The 26,634-nt window shown below is 46.5% G+C and overlaps 2 protein-coding genes across 6 annotated transcripts in view; one reads left to right on the top strand and one right to left on the bottom strand.

The window, feature by feature from the left end:
* The window catches only part of nrap (nebulin-related anchoring protein), a 30,520-nt gene extending 26,117 nt beyond the window's left edge, over positions 1-4,403 (top strand). For all 3 annotated transcript variants that reach the window (XM_060036440.1, XM_060036439.1, XM_060036438.1), the window contains 4 exons: positions 150-461; positions 1,102-1,257; positions 1,680-3,503; positions 3,595-4,403. In XM_060036440.1, the coding sequence (XP_059892423.1) occupies positions 150-461; positions 1,102-1,257; positions 1,680-2,048 (837 nt within the window). In that variant the 3' untranslated portion in view covers positions 2,049-3,503; positions 3,595-4,403. The remainder of the gene's footprint in view (positions 1-149; positions 462-1,101; positions 1,258-1,679; positions 3,504-3,594) is intronic.
* A 2,340-nt stretch (positions 4,404-6,743) lies between these two features.
* dnmbp (dynamin binding protein) overlaps positions 6,744-26,634 on the bottom strand; it is a 42,703-nt gene continuing 22,812 nt past the window's right edge. For 2 of the 3 annotated variants that reach the window (XM_060036441.1, XM_060036443.1), the window contains 12 exons: positions 17,966-18,213; positions 17,453-17,552; positions 17,022-17,169; positions 14,801-14,818; positions 13,564-13,763; positions 12,769-12,899; positions 12,129-12,362; positions 11,298-11,630; positions 10,428-10,667; positions 9,874-10,072; positions 8,513-9,216; positions 6,744-8,029 (listed from right to left, as the gene is read on the bottom strand). In XM_060036441.1, coding sequence (XP_059892424.1) covers positions 7,844-8,029; positions 8,513-9,216; positions 9,874-10,072; positions 10,428-10,667; positions 11,298-11,630; positions 12,129-12,362; positions 12,769-12,899; positions 13,564-13,763; positions 14,801-14,818; positions 17,022-17,169; positions 17,453-17,552; positions 17,966-18,213 — 2,741 coding nt within the window. In that variant the 3' untranslated portion in view covers positions 6,744-7,843. The remainder of the gene's footprint in view (positions 8,030-8,512; positions 9,217-9,873; positions 10,073-10,427; positions 10,668-11,297; positions 11,631-12,128; positions 12,363-12,768; positions 12,900-13,563; positions 13,764-14,800; positions 14,819-17,021; positions 17,170-17,452; positions 17,553-17,965; positions 18,214-26,634) is intronic. The other variant, XM_060036442.1, reaches the window with a different exon arrangement.

Below are 26,634 nucleotides of genomic sequence, written 5' to 3'. Positions count from 1 at the left end.
ACTGCAAGTCAGTGATTTGTGATTCAGATTAAAAAAAAAGAACTAATTTCACACACAAATTAAGGTCTGTGTGAAGGGACAAATAACGCTTACAATAAAACAAACCGATGAAGACCCTCACCCCCGTCCCCCCCTCTGTCCCCCCACAGCTCAGCTACAAAGAGTCCCACCTGCGGGAGAAGGGCCAGCAGGTGGGCCTGCTCAGCGTGGCCGACGACCCCAAGATGGTGCACTCGCTGGCGGCCAGCAAGCTGCAGAGCAACCTGGAGTACAAGCGGCAGTCCAAGGAGGAGCGCGGCCGCTTCAAGATGGGCGCCGACCAGCCCGAGTTCCAGCAGGCCAAGAAGAGCCAGGCGCAGGCCAGCGACCTGACCTACCGCCAGAGGCTGCACGACTACACCTGTGACCCCCAGCAGCTCAACCTGCAGCACGCCAAGCAGGCCTACAAGCTGCAGAGCGACGTGAGAACCGCCCTGTACCTGTACGGGGGGGGGGAGGGTCTGCCAGGTTGGAGGGTCTGCTGGGTTAGAGGGTCTACTGGGGTTTTCCTGTTCCTTTTTGTCGACTGGGGGTTCCAGCACTTAAACGTCTGTAAAGCTTGGGGGGGTCCGCAGCCAACCTAAAGTATGGTATTTCAGAACCTCATTATCAAAAAAAGCTTTACTTCGGTGACTTGAGTATCGTAGGAAACTATGAATGTTAGTTGATGCATTTCACCAGAGAACTACCCAGATAATATATAGGATGGTCATGGTGTGGTTTCAACGGTGTTTGAGTACCAGATGAAAGGTTCTGGGTTCGATCCCACTGCATTAACCCTTACGAGAAGGCAGGTTACGAAAGCGCGGTTTCTGGCCAGAGCGACACCTAGCTAACCCAATCGTTAGCCGCTATCATTTGCCTGTGCTCAGACACATCTCACAAAACCAGGAAACCACTCTCAGAGGCTGAACATCCTTTTAAACCCCGGTTCTGGGTTCCGTCTCCTGAGTGTCCACACTCCACAGTGTGCGCCCTATAAGGCCCTCTTGACCCAGGGCTCAATTCAAGACCGGACGGCCCTTGACTCCCCCTGTCCCCCCGGCTCCTCTGACCACCCAGGTGAACTACAAGGCGGACCTGAACTGGAGCAGGGGCGTGGGCTGGACCCCCCCAGGCTGCCACAAGGCGGAGCTGGCCCGGCGGGCGGCGGAGCTTGGGCTGGCGGAGGGCGTGACCACCGACGAGGCCATCGCCCAGTACCAGCAGCTCATGATGGTGAGCGGGGAACTCACCGGCTTCTCCAGGAACTCACCGGCTTCTCCGGGGTTTGGAGAATCGAATGCTAATGCTAATGCTAACACATTCTGGATACCCGGCCCTAGCACGCCAGGCAGTAATGTGGAGCTTTTTGTGGATTCTAGAAAGCACTTAGATATAAGAGATTTACAATGAACTATATTTTTATATTTGATAGGACGTGTGTATCATAATTTATATATGAATTATTTAATAATCATAATAATAAATAATTTGGTTGTGGTTTTCTTTTGCAACTTTAAACGTCTTTAAACAAATTTCAACATTCATGAAAGTTTGATATACTGTATTTGCCATATAATGATCTTTGGTACATAATGGGTACATGCAATAAAATACATGTGGTTAAGAGTGAAGAACCGTTCCTCCACCTCCACCAGATCCACCACCAGAGGCGCATGATGGAGCAGGAGGAGCAGCAGCAGCAGCAGCAGAGCTCAGAGCTCGTGGAGACCAGCGAGGAGATCCACGACGGCGTCAACATGGACGCCATGGAGATCCTCCACGTCAAGAAGAACAAGGCCCTCCAGAAGAAGAGCAGCAGCAGCAGCAGCACCACCACCTCCTCCTCCTCCACCTCCTTCAGGTCCATGCAGAAGAAGGGCACCTCGTCCTCCTCAAAGCAGTCCGCCATCATCACCTCCTCCTCCTCCTCTTCCTCCTCCTCCGCCGCCGCCACCGCTGCGTTCGAGAACATGCTTCAAGAAGCTACCATGGCCGGGAAACCGCCCGCCATCGAAGAAGCATAAACGCACGTCTGGGGACGTTCGTGGTGAGGGACACTTTCAAGATGGCGTGGTTCATGTTTACCTGGCTGTCGGTTCACTTTGCAGTTGGTGTTGAAGTATTGATTTGGAATGTTTGTTGTGTCTGTCGTGATGCCACACAGTGATGCTAATGTGTAGCAAGAGGGATCTGAATGGGTGTTATGTTTTTATATAGAGACCAGTTATTTATATAGAGTGTATCCAAGTCAAAAACCCGGGGGAGAAGGCCAGTGAAGTGAAGTGAAAGGAGTGACGCATGGGAAAAGCGGCAACAGTTAAAGTGTTCGGGAAGTTTAAGGAAAAGTTTAATAAGAAGAAAAGCGTAAACACAGCTGTGGGTCAACACGTTACCATCGGTAACGAGGTCAGGTTTATAGCAACCTGCTTGACTTTTGAAGGAGGTTGAACAGCACTAGAAATATTGATTGACGATGTCGTGGGAGGATTATGGTTTTAAGTAAGTTTGGTTTGAAACGGTCTCACTAGGCAGGTTCCTGAGAAAGTGGAGTTTATAGGATCAGTAATAAGTCAAAAGGCCATAGTTCTCAACAAAAGGATTTATAATTCATGCAGTGCCTTCTTGATCAGAAGCCATTCCAATCAATTGGACGTGGCATCGACAATCACTTCAGGAAGGATCCCCTCAATAACGATTCCCTCGACTGGTTTGAGCCCTGGGTCGGCTGCAGAAGAGTGTTTTGGGAGCTGTGGCACCAAGGGTGAAAGTTACATTTACGGTCTGGCAGGTTCAGCTATGCAAGCATGAAATGGCGCCTATTTAAACTCAAGCTGGACTGGGAGTAAAGCACCTAAAAGAATGAAATGACGATCAACAATAATAAACCCGGTTTGTTAAAAGCAACCAAACTGAATCTTCCATTTCTTAACCATTAAAGTCAAAGGTGTTTCGAGGTGTTTAAAACAGCCATGCTGCACAGAAACAAGATGGCTAATATCCATCGATCGGTATATCGCAAGATCCAAAATAGATTTGACCTTGACATTTGGCAGATATAGACAAAATGTGTGTTTTCATTATTTGATTATATTTGGCCTTCTACGTCATCTATTTCATCACTGTTCAACTATTAACATACAATTGTTGCATATTAATAATGGACGTTTGGGTGAAATAGGTGTGTACGCGGTAAACACAAGCCTGATGTTGCAACATTGGAAATTTCCGCCGCAAAGTTATCAGACAACCAGGGCCCGGAGTGGCTCGTCGGGTGGACCGGGAAACCCCCGGGCTGAGAAAGGGTCCCACTCCGGCCCTGCAGAAGACTATATAAATACGGTCATGACACTGGGGTAGACACTTCCGTCCCATTATCCAAACCCAAATTCATCGAGACAAGCAAGAGGATCAGTCCAGAGAGAGAAGAAAGATGAGGACTTTAGCGGTTGTTCTGGTGCTTGTGTTGGCCTTCGGCTTTGGTGAGTCGAGGCCTACAGTCCCAAACGTCTCCATTTAAATGGCCCACTTAAAGAATACCAACCACTCATATCTAATATACTTGATCTGTAGGAGAAGCTCTGAGGTGCATAAACGATGCAAAGGAATAAGCTGTCATAACACAGTAGAGACGTGCAGGCAGTGTTACCCCCAGCACTGTATGGTTAAGGCGGCCCCCTTAATAACACTAGGGCCCCGCCTTGACTACCAATGTATTTAAAAAAAAAAATATATATATAGGCCTACATTCTTTTTTTTCTCTTCTTCTTCTTCTTCTTCTTCTTATTATTATGCATGAACAAAGTACAAATCTCGTAGCACAAGAAAACATACCTCCATCAGGTACAAAAAATATATAGATAAACTATGCATTGGTAATACTGTTTACAACAGTAGTCGCGCCATAAAGCTTCTTGAATGAAATCGAAAGTGGGCGCGGGGGATAGTTCACCTCTGCGTCTTCCAAATTGGAACGGACTCCCTCCTTCCCCTCGGAAGGAGGGAGTCTCGCCCGGGGCAAAATACCCCCAAAACACCACCTTGACTAAGACAGTTCCTGGGGGAAACACTGCGGGCAGAGGATCCTACAACATGAGCGCCAATGCGGTCTACCTTCGTCCCAGTAATATTTCTTCCTATCAGAGGTAAATTACTTCAGAAGTTGCATGAAGGGGTTCGAATTCGACCTGTTGCAATCTCAGACCAATCTTATTATGATCACATGCTGTGAAACAGACCTCTGCAACTAAGGCCCAGAGCTGGGGTCACCAAGGTTACATCTCTACCAGGGTTATTCCCATTTTGAAATGGGCCATTTCCCTTTCTGTACCATCTGTAGGGAGAAGGTGGATTGACACGCATCACAATAAAGCTGAATGTAATTATGAATTGACTGCCTCTAAGACTCTTCTTTCTTCGTTTGTTGTATACAACTTTGTGGAATTCCTAGTTTATTTGCAATGAATTTTAACGAGAAGAGAAATTGACATGTAAAGTGGGAGTAGGCCCGTTACGTTAAGGCAGGGGACAGGAACCCTCTAAGATGGTAGAGCCTCCCAATGTATCTAACTAGAAATTGTTCTTAGAAGGGCTGACTTGCAAGTTTATGTAATTATAATTTAAACTTTTTAGGGAAGACTATCATTGATTGCAAATGAGACATGATTATTAATTTAGATGGAAAGAATGATGCTCTGCAATGATGCTGAATGTAGATGAAGGTATGATAAATAGATTTTGTCCAGGACATTTATATAAAAGAAATTATGCACAAAATGTTGTTCAAAATGTTTGTTTTTGGTTTTGGTTACACAATATATTTCCATGCATTGCTGCTAAATATATAATCATTAAAATAGATATTAAACATTATCATATCATATTGAAATAATTATTCTAAAGGTTTGAAATGGTTAGACAGACCACTACAGCTCACAGAAAACTACTAGTTAGTGTAGTGCAATGTGTTTATTAGACATTGATATTTCATAGTCTGGATATTCAGAAGTTGGATCAATGTATGGAACATGATGCCAGGTGGGGTCACAAAACTTTTCACATGCCAAAAGAGGAACAATATGGTTTGCAGATAAACTTTTAACAAGATAGTGAACATTTAGGTGTGCTGTGTGCTGCAGTTTGGGTCTGCAATGTCCTACTTGTAGGTTGTGGGTTAGATTTCATAACCTCTTCTTCTTTGTGGCTTTGGTTCCCTGCAGAAGAAGTGTCGTCAGCCTTCTGACCGTCTCTCCAGATCATGGTCTCCAGACTCTCCAGACATGGTCCACGCTAAGAACAGCCATCAGCCGTGCAGTGAGGTAAAGAACCCTCACTACTGTAACCTGGGGACAGAGACTCAAGGTTCACATAGTCAAAGTACCATGCCGTGTTTTGCTCAACCATTGAATTAGTTCCAGCTGATGGCAGTTATCAATGAAATTGTAAAAATTACAAATTGACTATATTTATAAATGTGTATGTTATGCTTAGTACAATGATATTGGTTTATGAACAAATTCAATTCTCATTTTCTCATGATATCTCAGTACAGTTATTAATTAATTTAGCTTTGCCAGCAAGCAAATGTTGCTAGCTTGTTAGGACAATGCTAATGCTGTCCCGAACTCCACGCTCTTTCCAGAGGCAAAATAAAGGTCCACATTCATCATTTATGAAATCTGATCACATTTCGTCACACTGCTCAGTGTTCCCGCTGTGGTCCTGACCCGTTTGGTCTCTCTCTCCGTGTAGAAAGCATACAAGGCGTCCGCAGACCAGGGGATATGTCCCTGGGCTATGACTTGAGGTTGGACGCCATCCCCTTCCAGACCGCTAAAGCCTCCAGAGAGATCGCCAGTGATGTAAGTCCGGACACCTTAGGGACTTTAGAGTGGAAACACACTTTTTAACAAAATATGTTGACCTCAAAAAGACGCCATTTCAGACATTGAAAAGTCTAAAGCGACAGGAGAAGTCTCCAGTCAAACTAGGCAGTGTATTATAACAGTTACGGTTATAATGTCATTGAAACTTTCATCCAAAGAGACTTTTAATTGAGGAGGAGAACAACAAAGCAATTAAAATTGGAGTAGCAAAAAGACGTAAAACGTTAAATACTGGATAAAGTAAGCAGATGAAGAATCGAACTGGAGAGACCGCGGTTACCAGTAGCCAAGGGATAGTAAAGGGATCTGAATCTTGAATTTCTTAACCACTAAAATCGAATATTTTTCTGCTGGTATAGTTCACCCAGCACAAGTCACAGACAACGGAGAAGACGTGAATACACACACCCTTGATACATACGTATGCAACATATCTACAAAACAACAAGTCATTGCCAGCGGCATATACAGTACCTGCATCAGAAACCTGGTTTCCAGATACAGACGGCCCACAGTGCTATGAGCGGCCGCACCAGGAACCCAATGATGGAGAGAATGATGAGGAGGACGGTCCCCTCTGGACAGCTCAGCAGGACCATTGGGGAACCTCCTTGCTACCTGCAGGTGTGTGGCTTTAAAACTGATACCGCCCGCTTCCAAGACCACAATTATTTATTTTATTTACCCAGGAAGGTCCCATTGAGAAATAATATCTCGTCTTCAAGGGATTCGTGGCCAAGATAGCAGACTAGTAAATTTACTTTTGCAATAAAAAGCATAGTCCTCCATATGTCTGAAATACAAATTGTTAAAGACACAATTGACTCATGAACACACTTTTTTTTCAGTTAATATTTTTTATTCGAACAGTGACAGCTTGGCATGGGAGTGCAGAAATACAGTCTCAACAAGGAGCTTTATATAGAATGCAAATAAGTAAAGTGAACAAGGGATCAATGTGGCCTACTGATTGGTCGACCTCCTCCCTTTAATCATATATATATATATATATATATATATATATATATATATGCCACACACCTCATCATCTGTTTACTTTACAAAAGGTCAGCCCCCGTTCTCATGGAGATCAACGATATAGATTCAAAGAGTGCTTTTGTAAACCATGACTTCACAGTCAAAAATCAACCATTTTTTAAGATGCATTTCTTTAGATCTGTGGGAATTGTGGAAATGCTGACACAAGCCTCTAGCTTGTTGTACGTGCAAAGTAAAAGTGCACGCTCAAAACAGGTCAGGACCCACCACACACACACACACACACACACACACACACACACACACACACACACACACACACACACACACACACACACACACACACACACACACACACACACACACACACACACACACACACACACACACACGTGCTTTTTTGTTCGATTCATTCTCCTGTTTCACACCATTTTGTTCTTCTCTCGCTCTTCTTGTATATACATGTAGTGGACATAGTGGTGAGGGACTTCCTGTGGACGAATCCCTACGGGTTTGTCACCTGGTACAAAACAGGTCGGATACGCAGAGATCCCAGCTACTAAAAAAAGACTGCATCATAAAACAAGGTTGTTTTTGTATAAATATAGGCATGTAGAACACTAGCTGTCCAACTGGCAGGTGAGAGCACTCGGTCCAAATCCTTAAAAAAATAAAGAGAAGTCTGGCTAGCGAACTATCAGCAACAACATCAGGTCCCAAAACGGTCCAATCGGAAGGCGTTCGGAAGTCATGTGATCAATTGTAGTGCTGCGGCACTTTCCACTCCCGCTCAAACTGTCTTGACAGCTTCGCGTCCAGGGCTCGCTCACGTGCACGCTCCCCCTCACGTGCACGCTCACGCACGCCCAGAGCCTCTGGCGGAACGTACGCGTCCCGTCGGGAATCTAACCGAGGCATCACCGGCCCCGCCCCATTCCTCAAGTGTACTCGGACTTGCGGATGTAGTTGGATGGAACGTAACCGCGGCGACCGCCCGCCTCCCCCAGCCACCATTCGCCGTTGCCGTTCATGTCGTGGAACTCGAGGATGCAGACTCGCTCGTGGGCCGCGATGGTCAGCTCGTTGGCACAGCGGGCGCTGAAGGAGTAGAGGGCGTAGTAGATCTGGTGGGACACACGCACACACACACACAAAATTATTATTTGCTATAATACATGTAATACGATAACATTAACATAATATATGAAACATAGGATAATCTTGTGGTACAGTTTTTGCGGCTCGAGCTAAAAGGGTCTTGGGTTCCTAACCCAATGTCCCCTGGCTTTGGGCATCGTTGAAGAAGGCCGATACTAAATCAACCCAAAGCACCGTCTATGAATTGGTGGTCACTACCTCAAATCTCTGATCAAAACCCTCAAATCCCTGTGTTCTGTCCAGCTGGTCATCAGAAACCTGGTTCTGCAGCGGTGGGAATTTCATGGAATTACTCTAATTTTAAAATCATATGTTTTGAATTTTCTCAGCCTCACATTTAAGTGGCTTCGGTCAAAAGCGATTCTACTCCATGACTCAGTGTCAGAAGAGCTCACACAGCCATTGGTCATGAGTGTCCCGGCCCCCTCATCACCAGAGCCCACCCTCACCTGGTGTCCGTCTATCTCCTTATCGGCCTCCGGCTCCAGCTCCGGCTCCATGTACTCCACGTCCCGGGCGTACGCGTTCCCCCTCAGGCTGCCGCCGCTGTCGCCATGGCTACGGCCCCGGGAGGAACCACCGCCGTTGTTCCCGCCGCCGGGTCCCGTGTCCGCCTGAGCGTAGCGCTGTAAACTCCCGCTGCTCCGGCTGTGAGGGGCGTCCGTGGGCGACGGCTCGGGCGCCTTGGCGGGCGCGGCCCGACCCGGGCGCTCCTGGGAGTCTCTGTGATGCGCCGCGTGCCTGTGGCGGTCGTCCGCGGCGACGGCGGCGGCGGCGGCGGTGGCGTCGGCGGCGTCGGTGGCGTCCCGCAGCGCGTGCTCCGGGGGGTATTCCCTCCGAGGAGCCGAGGCGCTCCCGGTCGGGTCGAAGGAGGCGGGCTCGTCCCGTCGTCGGTGGCGGCGCCCGGTGACGGAGGCGGAGGCGATGGAGGGCTGCGGCGAGGGCTGCGGCGAGGGCTGGGCGGCGCTGAAGCTGACGGTGGCGGCCTCCTGGTTGAAGGTCAAAGTGCTGGTGCTGTTCTGGCGGGAGAAGACGGGGGAGGAGCCGCCGTAGCCCGACTCGTTGGACGACTGGCTCTCGATGGACACGTCCGAGTGGCTGCGGCGCGGGTTGTAGGGCTTCAGGAAGGAGCTGTACACGAAGCCCTTGGTGACTGGAGGGGGGGGGGGGGGAGGGAGGACAATGATATCCATTATTATCAGGAGGCATTCTATGGATCAGATTTCAAACAAAAAGGAAAACAAGGAAATAAAATAGCTGATCTCCAACAAGAGAGATAGTTTGATGTGGTACATACTAGCCAATGAAATTGAAGGCTTTGAAAGCTGAAACCAGCTGAAACCTTTTAAATAATGAATAGATTAATATTAATACAAAAATAATAAATCATAATAAACAGTTACATTTTTATAGAGCAGCTCTATGTTGTAGGAAGGGGTCTGGAGTCAGCTTGATGGCTGTAACCGCTAGTACGTCCATCAAGTAGGGGATATATCTGCTAGCGACCCATGTTCAAATCCACTCAGAGCTATTTTCGTACATCTATATGGTCAACCAGTAAGTATACTGGTTATACCCTTGTATATTTTAGACTGCTTTCAACATGCATTGCTAGTTGTCTTCTATACGTAGGTTGTCCGTCTGGCATGTCTTAAATTTGCATTGGAGTGAGGACAAATCTGCCCAGTTCTACCTTCCCTTCGCTCTCTTCTTTCAACCCACCGTCTTTAACTTCTTCCTACAAGTCCTAAAAAGCCCAACAAAAAATGCCATCTCTCCCCCCGCCGTCGGCCAGGTGCAGTGGGCTCACCTCCGTTGTCAATGAGCCAGCGGTTGTTGCTGCCCATGGGGTCCTGCTGCTTGATGACCCCCACCAGGTCGCCCTCCATCACCGACATGTCCAGGTCCTGCGCCGCGTTGAAGTTCCTCTCCGCCCGGAACAGCTTCTCCGGGGTGTAGCGCGCCAGCAGGCACGAGCGCTGCTCGTCCGTCTGGGGGATGTAGTTGGGCTGAGGGACCCGGAGGGAATAAAACATACGGTTAGGACAGAGCAAGAACCAGTGGCTTGAAGACAGAGCACTTTCTGGATCCCCAAGAGGACCGTCGGGACATTATTACAACAATTTGTACACAATTTACAAATTCTATACAATTTGTATCTAAAGAAAAAAATTTCATAACATAAAAAAAAGAAATAGAATCATATATCGGCTGAGCTGGAATAAAAGTATCTGCAGCTTAATGATGATAGTTAACAAATGAAGCCATCACAGCTCCCCTAGAGTCCTGGCTGGCAGCAACAGTGAGGACAGGGAGTGCAATAGACTGAGAGGAAGCCTCAAATGGAGGACCATCTCGACGTACCGGCCCCTGGAGCTGTTTCTTGGAGTTCTGCTTCTCCACGGGCTTCTTGTCGAAGGTCTTCCGCATGGTGGAGGACGAGGACGAGGAGGAGATGGAGGTGGAGGTGCCGGTGGTGGTGGAGGAGGAGGCGGGCAGATTCTCGGGGCAGAAGCTGAAGCTCTGGAGGAGCTTCAGGACGCGCGTGTACTCCTCCTGGAACACCGACACCAGGTTCCCCTCCGTGCTGCAGAGACTGGAGACCTGGAGGAAGAGGAGGAGGAGGAGGAGGAGGAGGAGGAGGAGAGGCAAAGAGCCGATGAGTCAGTAAAGGCGGGATATGAACCATGTGTTGACCCAAGTCACACCACACCAACCACATCTACCTCACACCGACTTCCTCAATCTTCCTAAAAAACAACTCACTCGACCTCCGCCTCCTCCATCGTCATAACAACCCTCTTCCTTGCCCTGCCCTCCCTCCTCCTCCCTCATCATCTTAACAGGACCCTCCCGCCTCCTCCTCCATCCATCCGTCCGTCCGTCCCACCCTCCACTTTCCATTAACCTCCCCCTCCCCACCCATCAATTGTTCCCTCCATACATCCTTCCTCAATCCGTCATCCATCCATCCTCCAACCCATCCATATCTCCTTTTCCACATCCCCCTCCCATTCATCTCGACCTCCCCACCCACCCATCCATCCATCGCTCATCTCCCCCCATTCATCCCATCCCTCCTGCTCATTTATCCCTCCACCCCCCCAATGCATTTACCTCACCCTCCATCCATCAATTCCTCCATCCATCTCTCTACTCATTCACCTCCACCTCCCCACTCATCCCTCCAGCGCCCCCCCCCCCCCCCCCCCCCCTCCTCCCCACCCGTCCTACCTGCAGCAGGGGCTTCAGCTCGCCGAGGGTCCGCTTCACAAAGTCCTTCTGTGCGCGGGCGAAGGCGCGCACGCAGCCGGTCAGCAGCTCCTCGGCCGCCGTGTGGAACTTGGGCAGCTCGTCCAGCAGCTGGGCGTTGAGCGCCTCGTAGTTGTTGCGAGCGGCGCGCAGCTCCTCCTGGGCGCGGCGCTCCTTCATGCGCTCGGCGCGCTCCTTGCAGCCGTCGTAGTCCAGCAGCTTGTCGAAGCGCTTCTGGATCAGCTTGTGGGGCCCGGCGAACATGAGCAGCAGCTGGTTCAGGGGCCCCGTGACGAGGGCCTCCGTGCGCTCTTTCTGCTCGGAGAGAGAGAGGGGGGAGAGGGGGAGAGGGGGAGAGGGGGAGAGGGAGACAGAGAGACAGAGAGACAGAGAGACAGAGAGACAGAGAGAGAGAGAGAGAGGGAGAGAGAGAAAATCAAAGGGGTTAGTTGTTGGTCACATGACCTTGTATTTTTGTCCAAGTCACATTTTCGAATCGAATCAATCAAATGTTGGACCTTTTCGGGGGGGCAATCGTATTAAATATGATCTAATCCCTGTGTAACGATGTCATAGGTCTCCAGGTCAGTTAACGTTAACTCAGCAGGATAGCGTGTGGGGGATGGGGCAGGTTAGACTCCCAGACAAAAAGCGCTGGGGCCAATCTCAATGAGGCCAACGGACCGATAAGGGGAAAGGTAAAAGGGGAAAGGTTAAAGGGTAAAGGTTAAATGGTAAAGCCCTGGTGGCACTGGGATAAAGCCTGTGGCGGCTGACTCCACAGTAAGCGGCAGCAGGAGGTCGAGGTCTTACAAAGTGGGTGAACTGCTTGTCGCTGATGGAGCGGTGAGCTCTCTGGAAGCACTCGGGGTCCATGAAGCTGCGGTCCGTGTAGATGTCACAGAAACTGATGGCCGCCAACACTTTGACCGAGGCAGACTCGCGGATGTGCTGCAGGTAGAGGGAGATGTCCCTGATGAAGGACTTGATGAGCCTCTCCTGCAGACGGAACCTCTTCTCCGCCTCGTCAAACGCCTCGTCCTTGACCTGAGGGGAAACAAACGCTACGGTTTGAGCAGACTCCCTTCCACTGGCTTTGTCTCAAAGGACGCAATACCAACGGAAATCGAGGCGGCAGTATAGAGTCAGAAATCCAACCATTCACGAAAATAGAGAGAGTAGTATAATATCCGATATGTATATTGTATTTAACATTATATACTTATATTATACGATATAGGTACCTTTATACTTATATTATACTATATATACGGATGGACGAATTTTGTCTGGATCCGGAGTTATGAATCGGCCTTAAGACCTTCCAGAGAGCTTAACATAGAGAGGAATCACTTAGACATTTAAAAAAGGGCAATCTTTAAAAGACATTCAATTAAAAAGAGAACTGTAAAATAACAGCAGAAGTAAAAGGGCCAGCCGAGCGCTTAGATACCTGGGGGGACATGCCGGTGAGGTGTTTGATGTGGCTGCTGACACGGTTCGACTTCTTGATGATGGAGTGCATGCTGAGCTTGGAGATCTTGTCTATCAGCGTGTCCTCGTCCCCTTTCCTGTACTTCATCACTGTGGACAGCAGAGGGCGCGGCGGAGTCAGAGAACAGAACCAACAGCCTAGCTCCACCCAGCCCAGCTCCACCCAGCCCAGCTCCACCCAGCCTAGCTCCACCCATCCTAGCTACACCCAGCCCAACTACACCCAGCCTAGCTCCACCCAGCCCAACTCCACCCAGCCCAACTCCACCCAGCCCAACTACACCCAGCCTAGCTCCACCCAGCCCAACTACACCCAGCCCAGCTACACCCAGCCTAGCTACACCTAGCCTAGCTCCACCCATCCTAGCTACACCCAGCCTAGCTACACCCAGCCCAGCTACACCCAGCCCAACTACACCCAGCCCAACTACACCCAGCCTAGCTCCACCCAGCCCAACTCCACCCAGCCCAACTACACCCAGCCTAGCTCCACCCAGCCCAACTACACCCAGCCCAGCTACACCCAGCCTAGCTCCACCTAGCCTAGCTCCACCCATCCTAGCTACACCCAGCCTAGCTACACCCAGCCCAGCTACACCCAGCCCAGCTCCACCCAGCCTAGCTACACCCAGCCTAGCTCCACCCAGCCTAGCTACACCCAGTCTAGCTACACCCAGCCCAGCTACACCCAGCCCAGCTACACCCAGGCCAGCTACACCCAGGCCAGCTCCAACCAGCCCTGCAGCAGACGTACCCAGGTCCTTGCGGCGCTTGTACTCGTTGATGTTGACGTTGATCTCCTTGACGGCCAGCAGGGCTAGCGAGAGCTGGGCGTGGTCGTGGTGGCCCTCGGGGGTGGCCCCCAGGAGCTCCATGAGCAGCAGGGGGTAGCGCATCACCCTCTGCACCGGCTTGATGAGGAAGGAGCCCAGGTTGATGTAGTTGGTCTTCCCCCTGGGCCAGGAGAGAGAGAGAGAGAGAGAGAGAGAGTGGGAGAGAGAGTGTCAGACGGAGAGAGGAGATCCACAGCGAGGTTGAAAGGAGAACCAGGGAGGCGGAGCAAGAGGTGGACTGGATTGAGGAGAGCGAGGCACACGAGCGAGCGAGAGGCAGAGCGAGAGGCAGCAGCGGATAATCTGGGCGTTGATGTTCTGAGAGTAGCATTTCAAGCTTACTAAAGACATAAAAAACGTAAAAAAAGCCACCATTATGTCATATTTTTTTCGAGAGAATGGCAAGCAGATCAATAATCATACTACTTGCTTTGATTGGCTTGAGGATGCTACTGTTCTGATTTCAATCACATAACAAATCAGTTAATTATAAAACAAATGTATTTCGTTATGGCAGGCAATCAAGAGCAACTTTATTTTTAGGAGTTTTTTGTTGCTTTTAAACGTTATGTTTCCGCTGTTAATCCGCCACTAGATGGCATAAAGCAAGCATTTTAGGAAACCCTTAGCCCTTCCCTGCACCACCACCACAACCCCCTCTCAGCGTTGTCCAGAAAAACAATCATTTTTCTCTTGGACCACAGAGCACACAAGGAGTAGCGGAACCCTTCACAATAAAGGCGCAGCGCGAGCCCACACACACACACACACACACACACACACACACACACACACACACACACACACACACACACACACACACACACACACACACACACACACACACACACACACACACACACACACACACACACACACACACAAATAAGAAAGCCCATTAATTCCTGCAGAGGAAACAGGACAGTATGATCCATTGTAGAGCCACAAGTTCACACAGCACACACACACACACGCGCACACGCAGCTTGAGTTTAAAAAGCCACCACAGGATGTACGGTAAACACACACACACAGGCGCCTGCATGTCATTCCCAGGCCGGTAGATTAGTAGGAGCCGATGGCATGCGGGGACGGGATGATTTCTCATGCAAGGAAATGATCTCAGACAGAAAGGACTTTGAGGGGGAAGAAACTTACCACGCTCGATAGACAGCCCTGTGGCAGAGGTGAAGAGGAGAGAGAGGGATAACACATGATGGGTTTTAGAGTAGCCTTGGTGTTCACATACACAGCGAATGCAAGTACAGAGATGCCTCAGAGTCTAAAACACAGTTCACACACAAAGAGTAGATGGAGGAGCTCTGCTGTCGTGTTGAGGCCAGTCCAACTACTACAGATCTACTAAAGCTACAGAACTACTAAACTACGTAATTACAGGATGACTAAACTACAGGAGTTTAGAACCTCTCAACGACATAACTGTTAAACATATAGAAAGTCTTAACTACAGAGCTATGGAATTATAGAAGTAATAAACCATAACTACAGAGAGACTAAAACTCCTAAACGACATAACCACTGAACACTAACAGACCCCCTAAACGACTGTGGCCACTAAACAACCCGGCTTCCCGTTGTTCTTCCTGTAAGTACAGAAGAATTTGAGCAGTGCCCCACTGGGATATTGGAGCAGGGTTGCCATGGTTACGGCTTATATCGTTTCTTCTTGACTGGCCAGAGGCTTCGCTCCCAAACTGAATGAATGAATTGTCCGAAGAGCTGCGCTCGCTTATAAAAAATAAAAAAAAAGACTTTCAAGCACGGAACTTCCCTGTAGACTCAATGTTTAATATAAATACCGCCACGCGTGACAAAATATACGCTGTTACTGGTGCGTGAGCACTTAAAGTCAGGGGTTGTTAAACTACAGTATATATATATATAGATTTATAAATAGATTTATATAGCTACATCATTACTGTATTATTATATAGCTATATCATTTCTGTATTGATTACAATAGAGCCACAAAAGTTACCTAAAATTAAATTAATAAATTAAAAAAAGGATAGGAGTTAAAATTGTTTGTTTTTGTATTAGAAAACTCGCTAAAGTCCCTTATACATTAAAATCTTAAAATTTTTGTTTAAAAAATGTGTTATAGTGTACAAAAAGTGTTGCGGTGTGTCTCTCTAGTTCCCCTACAAGGTCTTCACTAGGTCAGGTGGCTATGCTAACAGAAGCTGGGGCACCTTGTTGTGTTGACTTTACTGTTCACACCTTCCAAAGGGACAACGAAAACAGCAGTAACCAGAGGCAAATAATCCAGCCTAAATCCAATGTCAATTTGGTTTAGACCCGGTTTGTTTTATACCGTTATTCATCATGTAGTCTGGTTTTTGAGGATTTTCTTTTTTTTCTCGGTCATAGTATGCCCCTTCGTCCCCTATGGGCTTCCCTTCTACCACAGGCTAGGTGTCAGTACCATCAAACAAAGATGGCTGATAGCGTTCAACAGGACAAAGCAAGATCCTGTGTGACTGTAGTCCCCTAAATACCTGCGACAATGAGACAAGACCAACCTGGCGGAGGACATTCTTAACGTGCTTGCATAGTATGTCACCTTTGATGACGTGTGTGTGTGTGTGTGTGTGTGTGTGTGTGTGTGTGTGTCAAGAAAGTCGCCGTATTTCATTTTGATTAAAAAGACAAAAATAACAACTAAACTGTCAAACCCGATTGCCTTGGAATTGACTCCGATAACCAAACCCCAGACTTTACACTCCTGACGACTCATTAAGGAATGATGTTGGTATTGATAGTTTCATGATTCATGTTTCCAAGCTGAGAAACTCTGACTCAAATGCATAACCTTCAGTTATTGACTGTTAATGTTTAACCTCAACCTTGTAGTTGTTTCATACGGTCAGGGTTCATGCATTAAAAACACACACCCAAGGGAAAGTTGCATGTTGTTGGTTTTCACACGCATGCATGTTGAAGGGCAATAGACGCACTCGGATACTTTCTGATATCAGAGAGCACTGCTTCATTAAGGGTGTCACACACATCAACAAGACGATTAAACATGTCGTAGTATTTCATTCCCATTTCACGAACCGTGCATGTCCTCCTCAGATATCCTAAAACACTTAAGTTATTTGCTTTTCAAATTAGCATTCTCAACGTAGCAATTCTTTTTCCAGCACTTCTTGAGCTAGCACTCTTGTCTAGACGTTCTAAAGCTACAAATTCTGATACTAGAAATTCGACAAGCAAACCAGTTCTTCTTGTGAAAGTCTTTCTAAAAAATTGCAGTGCTAAAGCTAGACGTTCTAATTCTAAGATAGCCTTTCTAAATCCAATCATTTCTAAAGAGCTAGCAATTCTGGAGTTAGCAGCTCTTAGAGCTAGTCACCTGAGCTTCTCCAGACACTCCAGGACGTGCCGCTGGATGCTCTCGTCCTTCTCGTAGGTCCCCAGCAGAGCGATGGCGTCGTCGTGGTTCTGACAGTAGATCTTGTACACGTCCTCCAGCTCAGATTTAAAGTCCAGAAACACCTTTCCTGCAGAACACAACATAAAAGATGGGTTAAATATAAAAAATTATATAGATGCATAAGCGATATGAATGCTACATATGCATACAATTCTGTTTATCTTTCTTTAAACTTCCTCTAACTGAATGTGTGACTTTTAGCAATGTATTTCATGTTTTGGTGAAAAAAGTTTTTACCACCTTTGTCATATAACCATAGCAATACGAAAAAAGAATGGGAGAGTTATGAAAACCACAGAGAGTAGAAGAAGAAGAAGAATGTATCTCTGAAGGAGGAAATGTCTTCTCACCGATGGAGTCAGTCTCCTCTAGCTCGCGGAAGAGCCGCTGTGAGAGGTCGATGACCGAGCCGATGTTTCCGAACAGGCCGTCATAGTCCACGTTCTGCACCTTTAAAGGCAACGGGGATTCAACACAGATTAGGTACACGCGTAGGGTATGAGATGCTTGTTTCAAACGGGGTTCACTCTGTTAACGTTTTCCACATACATGAAATCTTTTAAATGATTGAACTGGTTATTTTCTCTCTCTCAACATTAACAATAATAGTAGAATTTACATTTTATTATAAAAAGCACATTTCATTTCCGATAAATCCCGTAACAAAAGGAGTGAACTAACTCATTTAAAAACTTAGTGCAAAGAATTTTGGTACAGCCTTAAACCTAATAAAACACTCGCCCTCCAGCCAGGCACCAACCTACCATCAAAACCTACCAACTACCAACACCCTCCTGCCAACCCAGCACCACCCATAACACCCCCAACCCCGCCCCCCCACCCAACCAGACACCACCACCCACCTGCTTGCGCTGGAGCGGCTCCACGATCTCGCTGACGCACATCTGCAGGTCCTTGATGTAGTCCTTCTCCGTCTGCAGCAGCTCCTCCACCACCTTCTCCCGCTTCTCCATCATCCTCAGCTCGGGGTCCTCGGCCCCGGGGGAGGGGGCGGGGCCGCCGGGGGCCAGGGCGGAGGCGGTGGCGGGGGCCGTGTCCGACAGAGGGCTGGAGTCCAGGGACTTGCGTTCAGCCGACAGCAGGGTCATCTCTGTGGAGGCAGAGGAGGAGAGAGAGAGTGAGCTTCAGCGTCGTGGACCGGCTGGGTCTGGTCCACTGCCGTGAGATTTCTACACTCATTTTATATGTAATCTAGTTATCGGCCATGTGTACGAAACAGATAACCTGCCAACGTCGGACCAATTCTGAACCTCTCAGGATCCTCTCAGTACATTTTCTACTCTAAAGGTGGGCCCAGAACCAAAATGCCTCGGGATGGTAATTGGAAAGACAGTCAACCAATCAGAGCAACAATATGTGTGACACAGCATAGGCAAGCCATGTTGGTCGTACATGAAAACGCCTCACCCATTCTCACAGGAGATTCTCTGTTCAATCCCGCCCCGTATTAGCTAAAAGGCTGTGATCGCCCGACCCGGGCCAGGTCTGCTGGACGTCTGTCTGAATAGGCAGGGGGCCAGACGCATATGCCAAAGCAAATAAAACATTATCCTGAAGATTCATGTGGTTCCCAGGCTACAAAACTGTGGTTTGATGCCTGAAAGGAAATTATTTCCACAGGCAAATAAACTAGAGAAGATTTGAATAAATATATTCAGCCCCCTTACGAAGAGGAACAATCCCTGCATGTGATGAAGCCCAGGCAGATGACAACGTGGGAAACAGAAAGTAGAGAGAGAGAGAAAGCAATAGAAACCAATTTGTGATACACACAGGGCTTAATTGCAGCAATGGATACGAGAGAGCGATCAAGAAAGACGTAAAGGAGAGGAGGATCAGACCTGAATATATGGTGGAGAGATAGGAGAGAGGGATAGAGAATGGGGCAGCAGAGGGAGACATGGAAAGGTAAAGAGGGAGACCAACACAGAAGAATGTGGGGGAAAACGGGGAATCCATGTTCAATCAAACGCACCCATCCCCCCCCTCCCAAACCACTCCTCCTCCTCCTCCTCCTCCCATTCTTTCTCCTGGTCTTGCCTGCCTGGCATTTGATCTATGTTCTCACTATCGTTGGGCCAGGCCTGATCTTGGCTGTGTGACAAGTGTGTGTGTGCTGTGTTTGTGTGACGGGTGTGTGTTGGTTGTACACGCACCACTGCCTCGCCTCAATGAGGCCTTAAAGTGGAGTGGACTGTGGCTTGTTGTCTCTCGGAGCACAATGGCCCGGGACAGAGAGGACAGACCTATCGGCTCCGAGGGGCCCGAGGGACAACACAGGGGACGGGCCAGGGGGACGAGCCAGGGGGACGGGCCAAGCAAAGTGAGACAAGGACAAAACGAGAGACCATAGTAAAAAAGAAAAGAGTTGTGAAAAAGGAGGGACAAAGCTTAAGGCGAAACCGAGAAAGAGAGGGAGAGAGAACGAGAGAATACTAAAAAGGAGGAGAAAGGGTGAGAGAAATATAAATAAATGCGAAAGAGGAGAGAGAAGACGGGAGGGGCGCGGGGGTGATTTATGTGGGTGTTGGGTAGTACGTAGAGGCAAGAGGGAGTCGGTGATGGTGGAGAAGAAGGGGAAATGCCACTGAACTGGTTCAAGTTGTTGATTTTGGTCGGGGTTTCCAATTGGTGTCTGGTAGACCTCAATTATAAAAAAAAAAAAAAAAAAAAAAACGTCGTCATAAAAGATCGTCTTGCCATTAGTCATATCCGGAGTTTGGACTAGCGCTGCTCTAAGGAGCATAAATGAGCCCTATATTTAGACAGCAGACGCTTTATCTAGACAAGTCCACTGGTAATCCACACAAACATTGACCTGCGTCTCACCACGGGAGCGACCCGAACCTTCCTCTGATGATTATTCCCATGCTGCGACAGAAACATGTGTTGAAGTACGTCATGTTTAAGTATTAGATATGAAGGCTAGGTTAGAGATGGTATGGTTTAGATATTATGTCAGAGATGCCAAGATTAGGTTAGAGATGGTTGTGTTAAGGCTGGTATATGATTGAGTGTCAAGATAAGGTTAGAGATGGTGATGTTTAGGTATTAGGTTATAGATGGTAATGTTAAAGTATAAGGTTAGTGATTTTTATGTTTAGATATTGGAGAGGGTATTGGAGAGGGTTGGAGAGGGTAAAATTAAAAGGTTTGGTATATGTGTGATAAATATCAATAATATCCTGTGAATCCTTCCCCTCTGATCAAAACGTGACCACATGCAGTGGTATTTAAGTTAAGAGTGACACACACATACACAAACACACACACAAAACAATCCTTGGTTTTAATTGGATTCCGTTCACTCATTCATTCCCACGTTTGATCAAAAACACACACATGCACTGACACACACAAGCATGCAAACATGCACGTCCCACGCTCTACTTCTCATGTTTGATTACGTTGTTATTTCCCCTCCTCTGAAAGGCAACACAGGATTTTGACCCAATTTCTGAAATTCCAATTTTTGTTTTCTGCACAATTAGAGATTCTTTTGTTGACAAAAGATATGTTTGAAGCAAAACAAAGTATGTTCTTTGAACTTAATTCTACAGAAAATGGATATCAGTTGTGCAAAACCCTATTAGTATATTATAGAATACATTTTGTTCTATTCAATGGACATTTTGATCTGTTACAGTACATGGACTGCCATTCTATTCAGCAAAAATGTACGCCTACACCGACTGACTGTGTGTTACACAAATTTCCAGTGTGGCAGCGATTATATTGACGCCAACTATTAACTCGTCATAGAGTTCTGCTCACATGTTTCATATGCTTACAATGTGGGTGTGGAACACAATTCACACAGGTGTGTTTGGCTATGCTTCACGTGGAGACACACACACACACACACACACACACACACACACACACACACACACACACACACACACACACACACACACACACACACACACTTAACTCCATGCCCGGAATTAATAGACCACAAATCTTATCTTGACAAGGATTTGGGAGCAACAACTATGACTCAACATAAAAAAAAATGTAATAAAGTAATAGGTGAACACTTCATCCTAACACGCTGTCCTGTAATGTCACTGAATAAGGATGACATTTTTTTGTTATCCAATCATTTTATTGTGGTGGTGTTTATCGCATGCTGATACACATGGAGCTGACCCGATGGACCAACAAAAAACGACAAAACTAAACAATGATTATAATAAACAATATCCTTTCATCTATCATTATCTCCGCTTAACATTGTCAAGATCAATGTGATCATACTTAGCAGCATTACATCGTATCACCATGTTGCCCACAAAATGTAATGATAGGTGGTCTAGGGACAGTGGAATTAGAAGAGGTATGTAATACAGACATCAATGATTAGCAAAAGACCCACATTCAAAAAATGATTTTGTGAAAGATCTCTTTCACAAAACAAACACACGATTAATAACGCTACGGGACTTGAGAACAAGTGCTACTGCTGTGAATTTAGAGCAGGACAGGTACAAAGTGTTGACCCACTTTATTCCACTTTGGAATACTTCAATATAATTTGCATTGCTGAATGAATGCAAGGTCTGCGTGATGAAGTTTCAAAGAACAAAATGAAACCGAGGAGCTCTGGGAACACGTGAATTAGTAAAGCAGACACTAGCTCAAGTTATTCTTGTGTACTGCATATCATATGATGCAGATATGATCCAGATATCAAACAGGACCCATATACTCAGGTTTTTCCTTCTATGTTTACATTGTTCTAGAAGGTGACCCTGAGCATGTACTCATGTACTGGCATACCTGGAGTGATCAGAGACTTCTGGATACAAAGAGTGTGTAAGTAAGGCCAGTAACCATCTCCACCATTAAAACCAACACAGTTTGGCATATGGGATTTATTTGTGGTAGAAAGTTATTGCTATGAGTATAAAGTAAGCTCTATTTAAATATTTAAATTTCTAACCAGAACTTAGCAATTCAGAAACAATGCAAATTAAATATCATAATCAGGAAGGACAAATAGTTTAGCAGAAGCTGCACAAAGTTAATGCCGAAAGCCTGCGAGTAGAAATATAAAATGTGTGTATTTCTTTCTCATGAGATAATTTTTTTGCTACAATAATAGACCAAACGGAAGGGTTCGGACCAATAAACACTGCAGTTGGGCAGACAATCCATACAGAGGATTATCGGCATTACAGTTTAAACAAACAGCCCTAACTCTTCCTCTGCTTCAGTGGAGTTGTGTTCTGGTCGACCGTAGAAAGCTACTGTACGGATGATGGCCACATACTGCTGCCTAACATGTTGCAATACCAATAAATCTGTTCTCAATCTCATATTAAACTTTTCAATACAATTTAAAAATGTATGGACATGTAATTTATATTCTCCAGTACAAAGTTACTGAAAACACTGCAATACCTTATGCTGAGCAGCCACAGAATAAAGCTGTATCTCAAAAGGCCCACAACTTTTCATTCAGTCACAGGAGCACAGTCTTTGATCCACAATGCATTAAGCACAGCAAAAACATGAAGCACGCATGCATGAACACTGACAACCTGACTGGTCACAAATATGAATACCGAGCCAAACTCACGTTAAATTTGAAGTAAAAGAAAATCCCCAAGAGACACAGTTAAACAAGTGGAAGGTAAAATAAATACAAAGTAACACATTAATGACTACATGTGCACACACGCAAAGTAAAACAGACACACAAGGTAACACAAAAGTGACAAAGTAAAACAACACGGACATGCCTGCTACTTAATTCTACCCACCTGCTGTAATGTCGACACTCCAATAAGAGAAGGAAGCAAGTGCACGCATGCACACACACACACACACACACACACACGCTCGCGCACACTCACACTCACACAGCGCTTCAGTCAAGGAGAGCCCCTCTCGGACAGTTCATTGTCAATATCTCTTCCCCTCGCCTCTCCGTCTGCGTATCCCTCTACCGCACAGACTCCCTCCCACGGCCGCGATTAGCATGACAATGAATGGGAACCCCCATGATTACACATGGACACACATTCAGGAGTGGATGGACCTTCACGGTGGATGCACAAAACCGGAGCAGGAGTCTCCACTTGGGAACTGGACTCTCAATTCCAATCCGAACCATCCGGGGCCAACAGGTGTCTACTAGCTGAGCCCTGATTCGTGTTCATGTTGTTAACTTGCTGATGCTAGCCACTGACTGATGGCTTAACTATATCAAGTCCCCTAATTGGTTGTTAAAAATGACTTTGGTTAAGCGTTTCTCACTTTAGTTTGAAAAGTTTTTCGTTTTAGATTTCTGTTGGCAAATCCTAAATTTCGATTGCCCATCAATCTCTTATTATAATGTTTAAGATGAGCAAAGTGTTGCATTTTGGGAGCCCGCTCTACTCTGGACAATCCAGTCCATTTTTGCTGGGATACCAAGTGTCTCCCCCACAAGCTGCACTCAATCACCATAACGACCTGCATGGATGAAGTTTCTGCTTCCATTTTTGCTCTTCTGACAGCCTGTTTTTAGTAGTAGTAGTTGTAGTTGGACATTTTAATGTCACGCAAAAAATCAAGTCACTTCAAGCAGCAATCATTTATTTTTACTTGTGGTTTCTCATTACTTATCACAAAAACACACCAGCCGTAAAAAGTTAGCTCTGAGATTAGCAACGAGGTCAGAATCAATCTAAGCTGCGTGTGTGTGTATGAGTGTGCGTGCCACAGTTTCAAAGTTCACAGAAGAATGTGCGGTTGCCCCGGCAACTCCTGTCCTAGGGGAGGGGGGGGGGGGGGGGGGGGGAGGCTGAAGTGATTACATGGGCCGTGCGCATATGGGCGTGCATGTGTGTGTGTGTGTGTGTGTGTGTGTGTGTGTGTGTGTGCAGCTGTGGTGTAAATCTGGCCGTAAATGTGTTGACACAGGCGCAGTCGCCAAGGTAGTGTGTGGGAATGCTGAATATAATGGTTGAAACAAGGCAGACAGTCTAATCAGAAAAGGTTAAGAACAGCAACAGCAAAGATGTTAAACACAACGCTGGAATAATCCATAATCTATAACAAAAAAAAGCCGGTTCATTTTCATGACTAGAATACATCAAAAACTTAAACAAAACATGTATGTTATATCCTTAAACCCCTTTACCCTTGAGCAACGTAATGTAGCAGCCGCTTACTATTTTAAAAGCTTCTCTTCCCCCCCCCCCCCCATTGCCGTGTCCTCCTAGTTACCCCTGGAGGTCAAGGGTCGGACATTCCAGGTCCTAGTCAGATATCACCGTTGACTGTGTGTGTTGTCATTAGATACACCACCACCACCAGATACACTGGCATCAGCCTTCACCCCCAGCGCAGATCACGAGACAACATTCAATCATCAAGACACCGATCACCTCCCCCACACCACCAACACCTATCAAACAACTGATGCTCAATCACACGACACACGCGTTGAATACATTCTGCCATTTCCGATCAACAATTTTGAGTGGATTATTCATTTTATAAAATTAAATCCAAAACAACGTGAAGTGCTGACGGATGAAGTAGAGGCTCTCGTGTGTGCAACAACGTTGACATCATATCAACCAATCAACAAGCCCCGTGTTTCAACTTCAAGCACTACTCCACCTCAATATCTACTGGTTGAAGGGTTTTCTCAACCTTTTATCAAAATGGACGCCATTTCCTTCCATGTAGATTGAGCTCAGAAGCACCTCATTCATGAGCAAAATGTAAACAACACATAACAAACCGGTTGGGTGTTGTTGAAGTGGAGGGAGAATTAATGAGGGTATCTTCAGCACAATTCTATGAACAGGAATGTTCTGGATTAATCAGAGGTTTTGCATATGTGTAGGGACCTGTAGGCTGGAGTGTGAACTAAAGTGCAGAAGCCATTTAAAAACACAGCCACCACCACGACCGCCTCCCGAGTTTTACCTTGAACCCTGAACACAAAGGAGCAAAGAGGTTGAGATGGAAGCAGTAGGCGTTGCTTTAAATGAAAACAACCTCAAAGTCCTTAGGAGCCATTCAGCCTTTCACACCGTTCCTTCTGTCGGAGGAATTCTGCCTTCAGTTCCCCCAGCCGGCAAGCGTCTGGAGCCAAGATGGCCGCCAGGTGAATCAGGCCAGTGGTACCTTGAACCCTGGCACGTATACCAGGAACAGCATCACGTAAAAGGCTCAATTATAATGGGAAGTCATTTAAAGTGAGTGATACCACTCAGGCCTCCCAGGAAGCGACAAAGACCTACACTATAAAACGCACAAACCCTTGTAAGTATCGTTAAGCTCTTTATCACAACAATAAGTTAAGCTTGTTTCCAAGTACTGGTTTTGCTCACCAAAAAATATTTAGCTGTGTGTTCTCAAGACTCCTACAGAGTTTGTGAGGAAGGAGTTTCTGATTTTGGCACTCTTTTCGTGGAAAATTATCCAGTAACGTCTTAAATTATAGGAACTATGATTGACGACAACCATAATGTCAACCATAATGACGACCATAGCCATACTTAAAACTTTCCTCCTATAATTAGTTTGATTTGATTTGAAATCAGTATATTTTTAAACATTACAGGTAATCTGATCTTAAAGAGTTTAATCTTCTAGTACTACGCTAAGATATGTGCTGAGCCTCATAAAAAAGACATTTAAAAAAGCTCAAAATTGCTTTCATCAACATAAAAAAAAACATAACAGATTTTGTTTTGTTACGGCCTCAGAAGTGAAAAGTGTCTCGTTAAGTGGATCCCCAGGTCCCCCCACAAAGGGACAATGGTAAGAAGGGCTTGCTGTAAGCCAATCAGGTTGCAGTACAAGTGTTAATGAGGGGGGGTGGGGAGGGGCGGAGCCTGGTGCAGATGTCAAGACGGTCGAAGGAAGGTTTTTGACCTACATTCGACTGACCCGTTAAATCCACCTACCAAACGACCTATGTAGGGCCCTTTCCTCGTAGCTCAACCGGAAACTTAACGCCCGGACACACCAAACCAACGTCAAAGATCTAGCCGACTGTGTGGTCTCCGGTGTCTCAGCCAAAAGGTTGCACTTGAACAAACCGCAAAGACTACAGCCAATGGCCAAGAACCAAGGATATACAAAGATGAACCTGATGACACCTGAAAAATGGAGATACCATTTCACACCATTCTCGCTCTGACAGTTTCATAATGTAGCTAGTTAAAATCAAGAATGTGTCAACGAAGAACTTCGTTTTCTGGTCTCGTGCACTGATGCGCTCAAGCTGATCGGCCAATCACAGTGGTTTTGCTCATTCTCGATTCAACATCCTGTATCGTCTGAAAAACCACAGACAAGGGCAGACTATTGCCAACGGATCGGGAGACACCGAAAAAACGAGGGCCCGAAATTGTCGGTGTTGTCAGGGCCTTTAGACCCCCGACGACCCGCTCACACACTAACATAGCCGCTTGTCTCCAATCAAAAACTACTTACTGATGATTCATTAAAAACACGCCTTGCCATATGATGACGTATATTCTACACTCAAGATAAGATA

Source organism: Gadus macrocephalus, chromosome 18 (assembly GCF_031168955.1).
Source record: "Gadus macrocephalus chromosome 18, ASM3116895v1".
Taxonomy (NCBI): Eukaryota; Metazoa; Chordata; class Actinopteri; order Gadiformes; family Gadidae; genus Gadus; species Gadus macrocephalus.
This window is presented reverse-complemented; position numbering and strand designations above follow the sequence as displayed.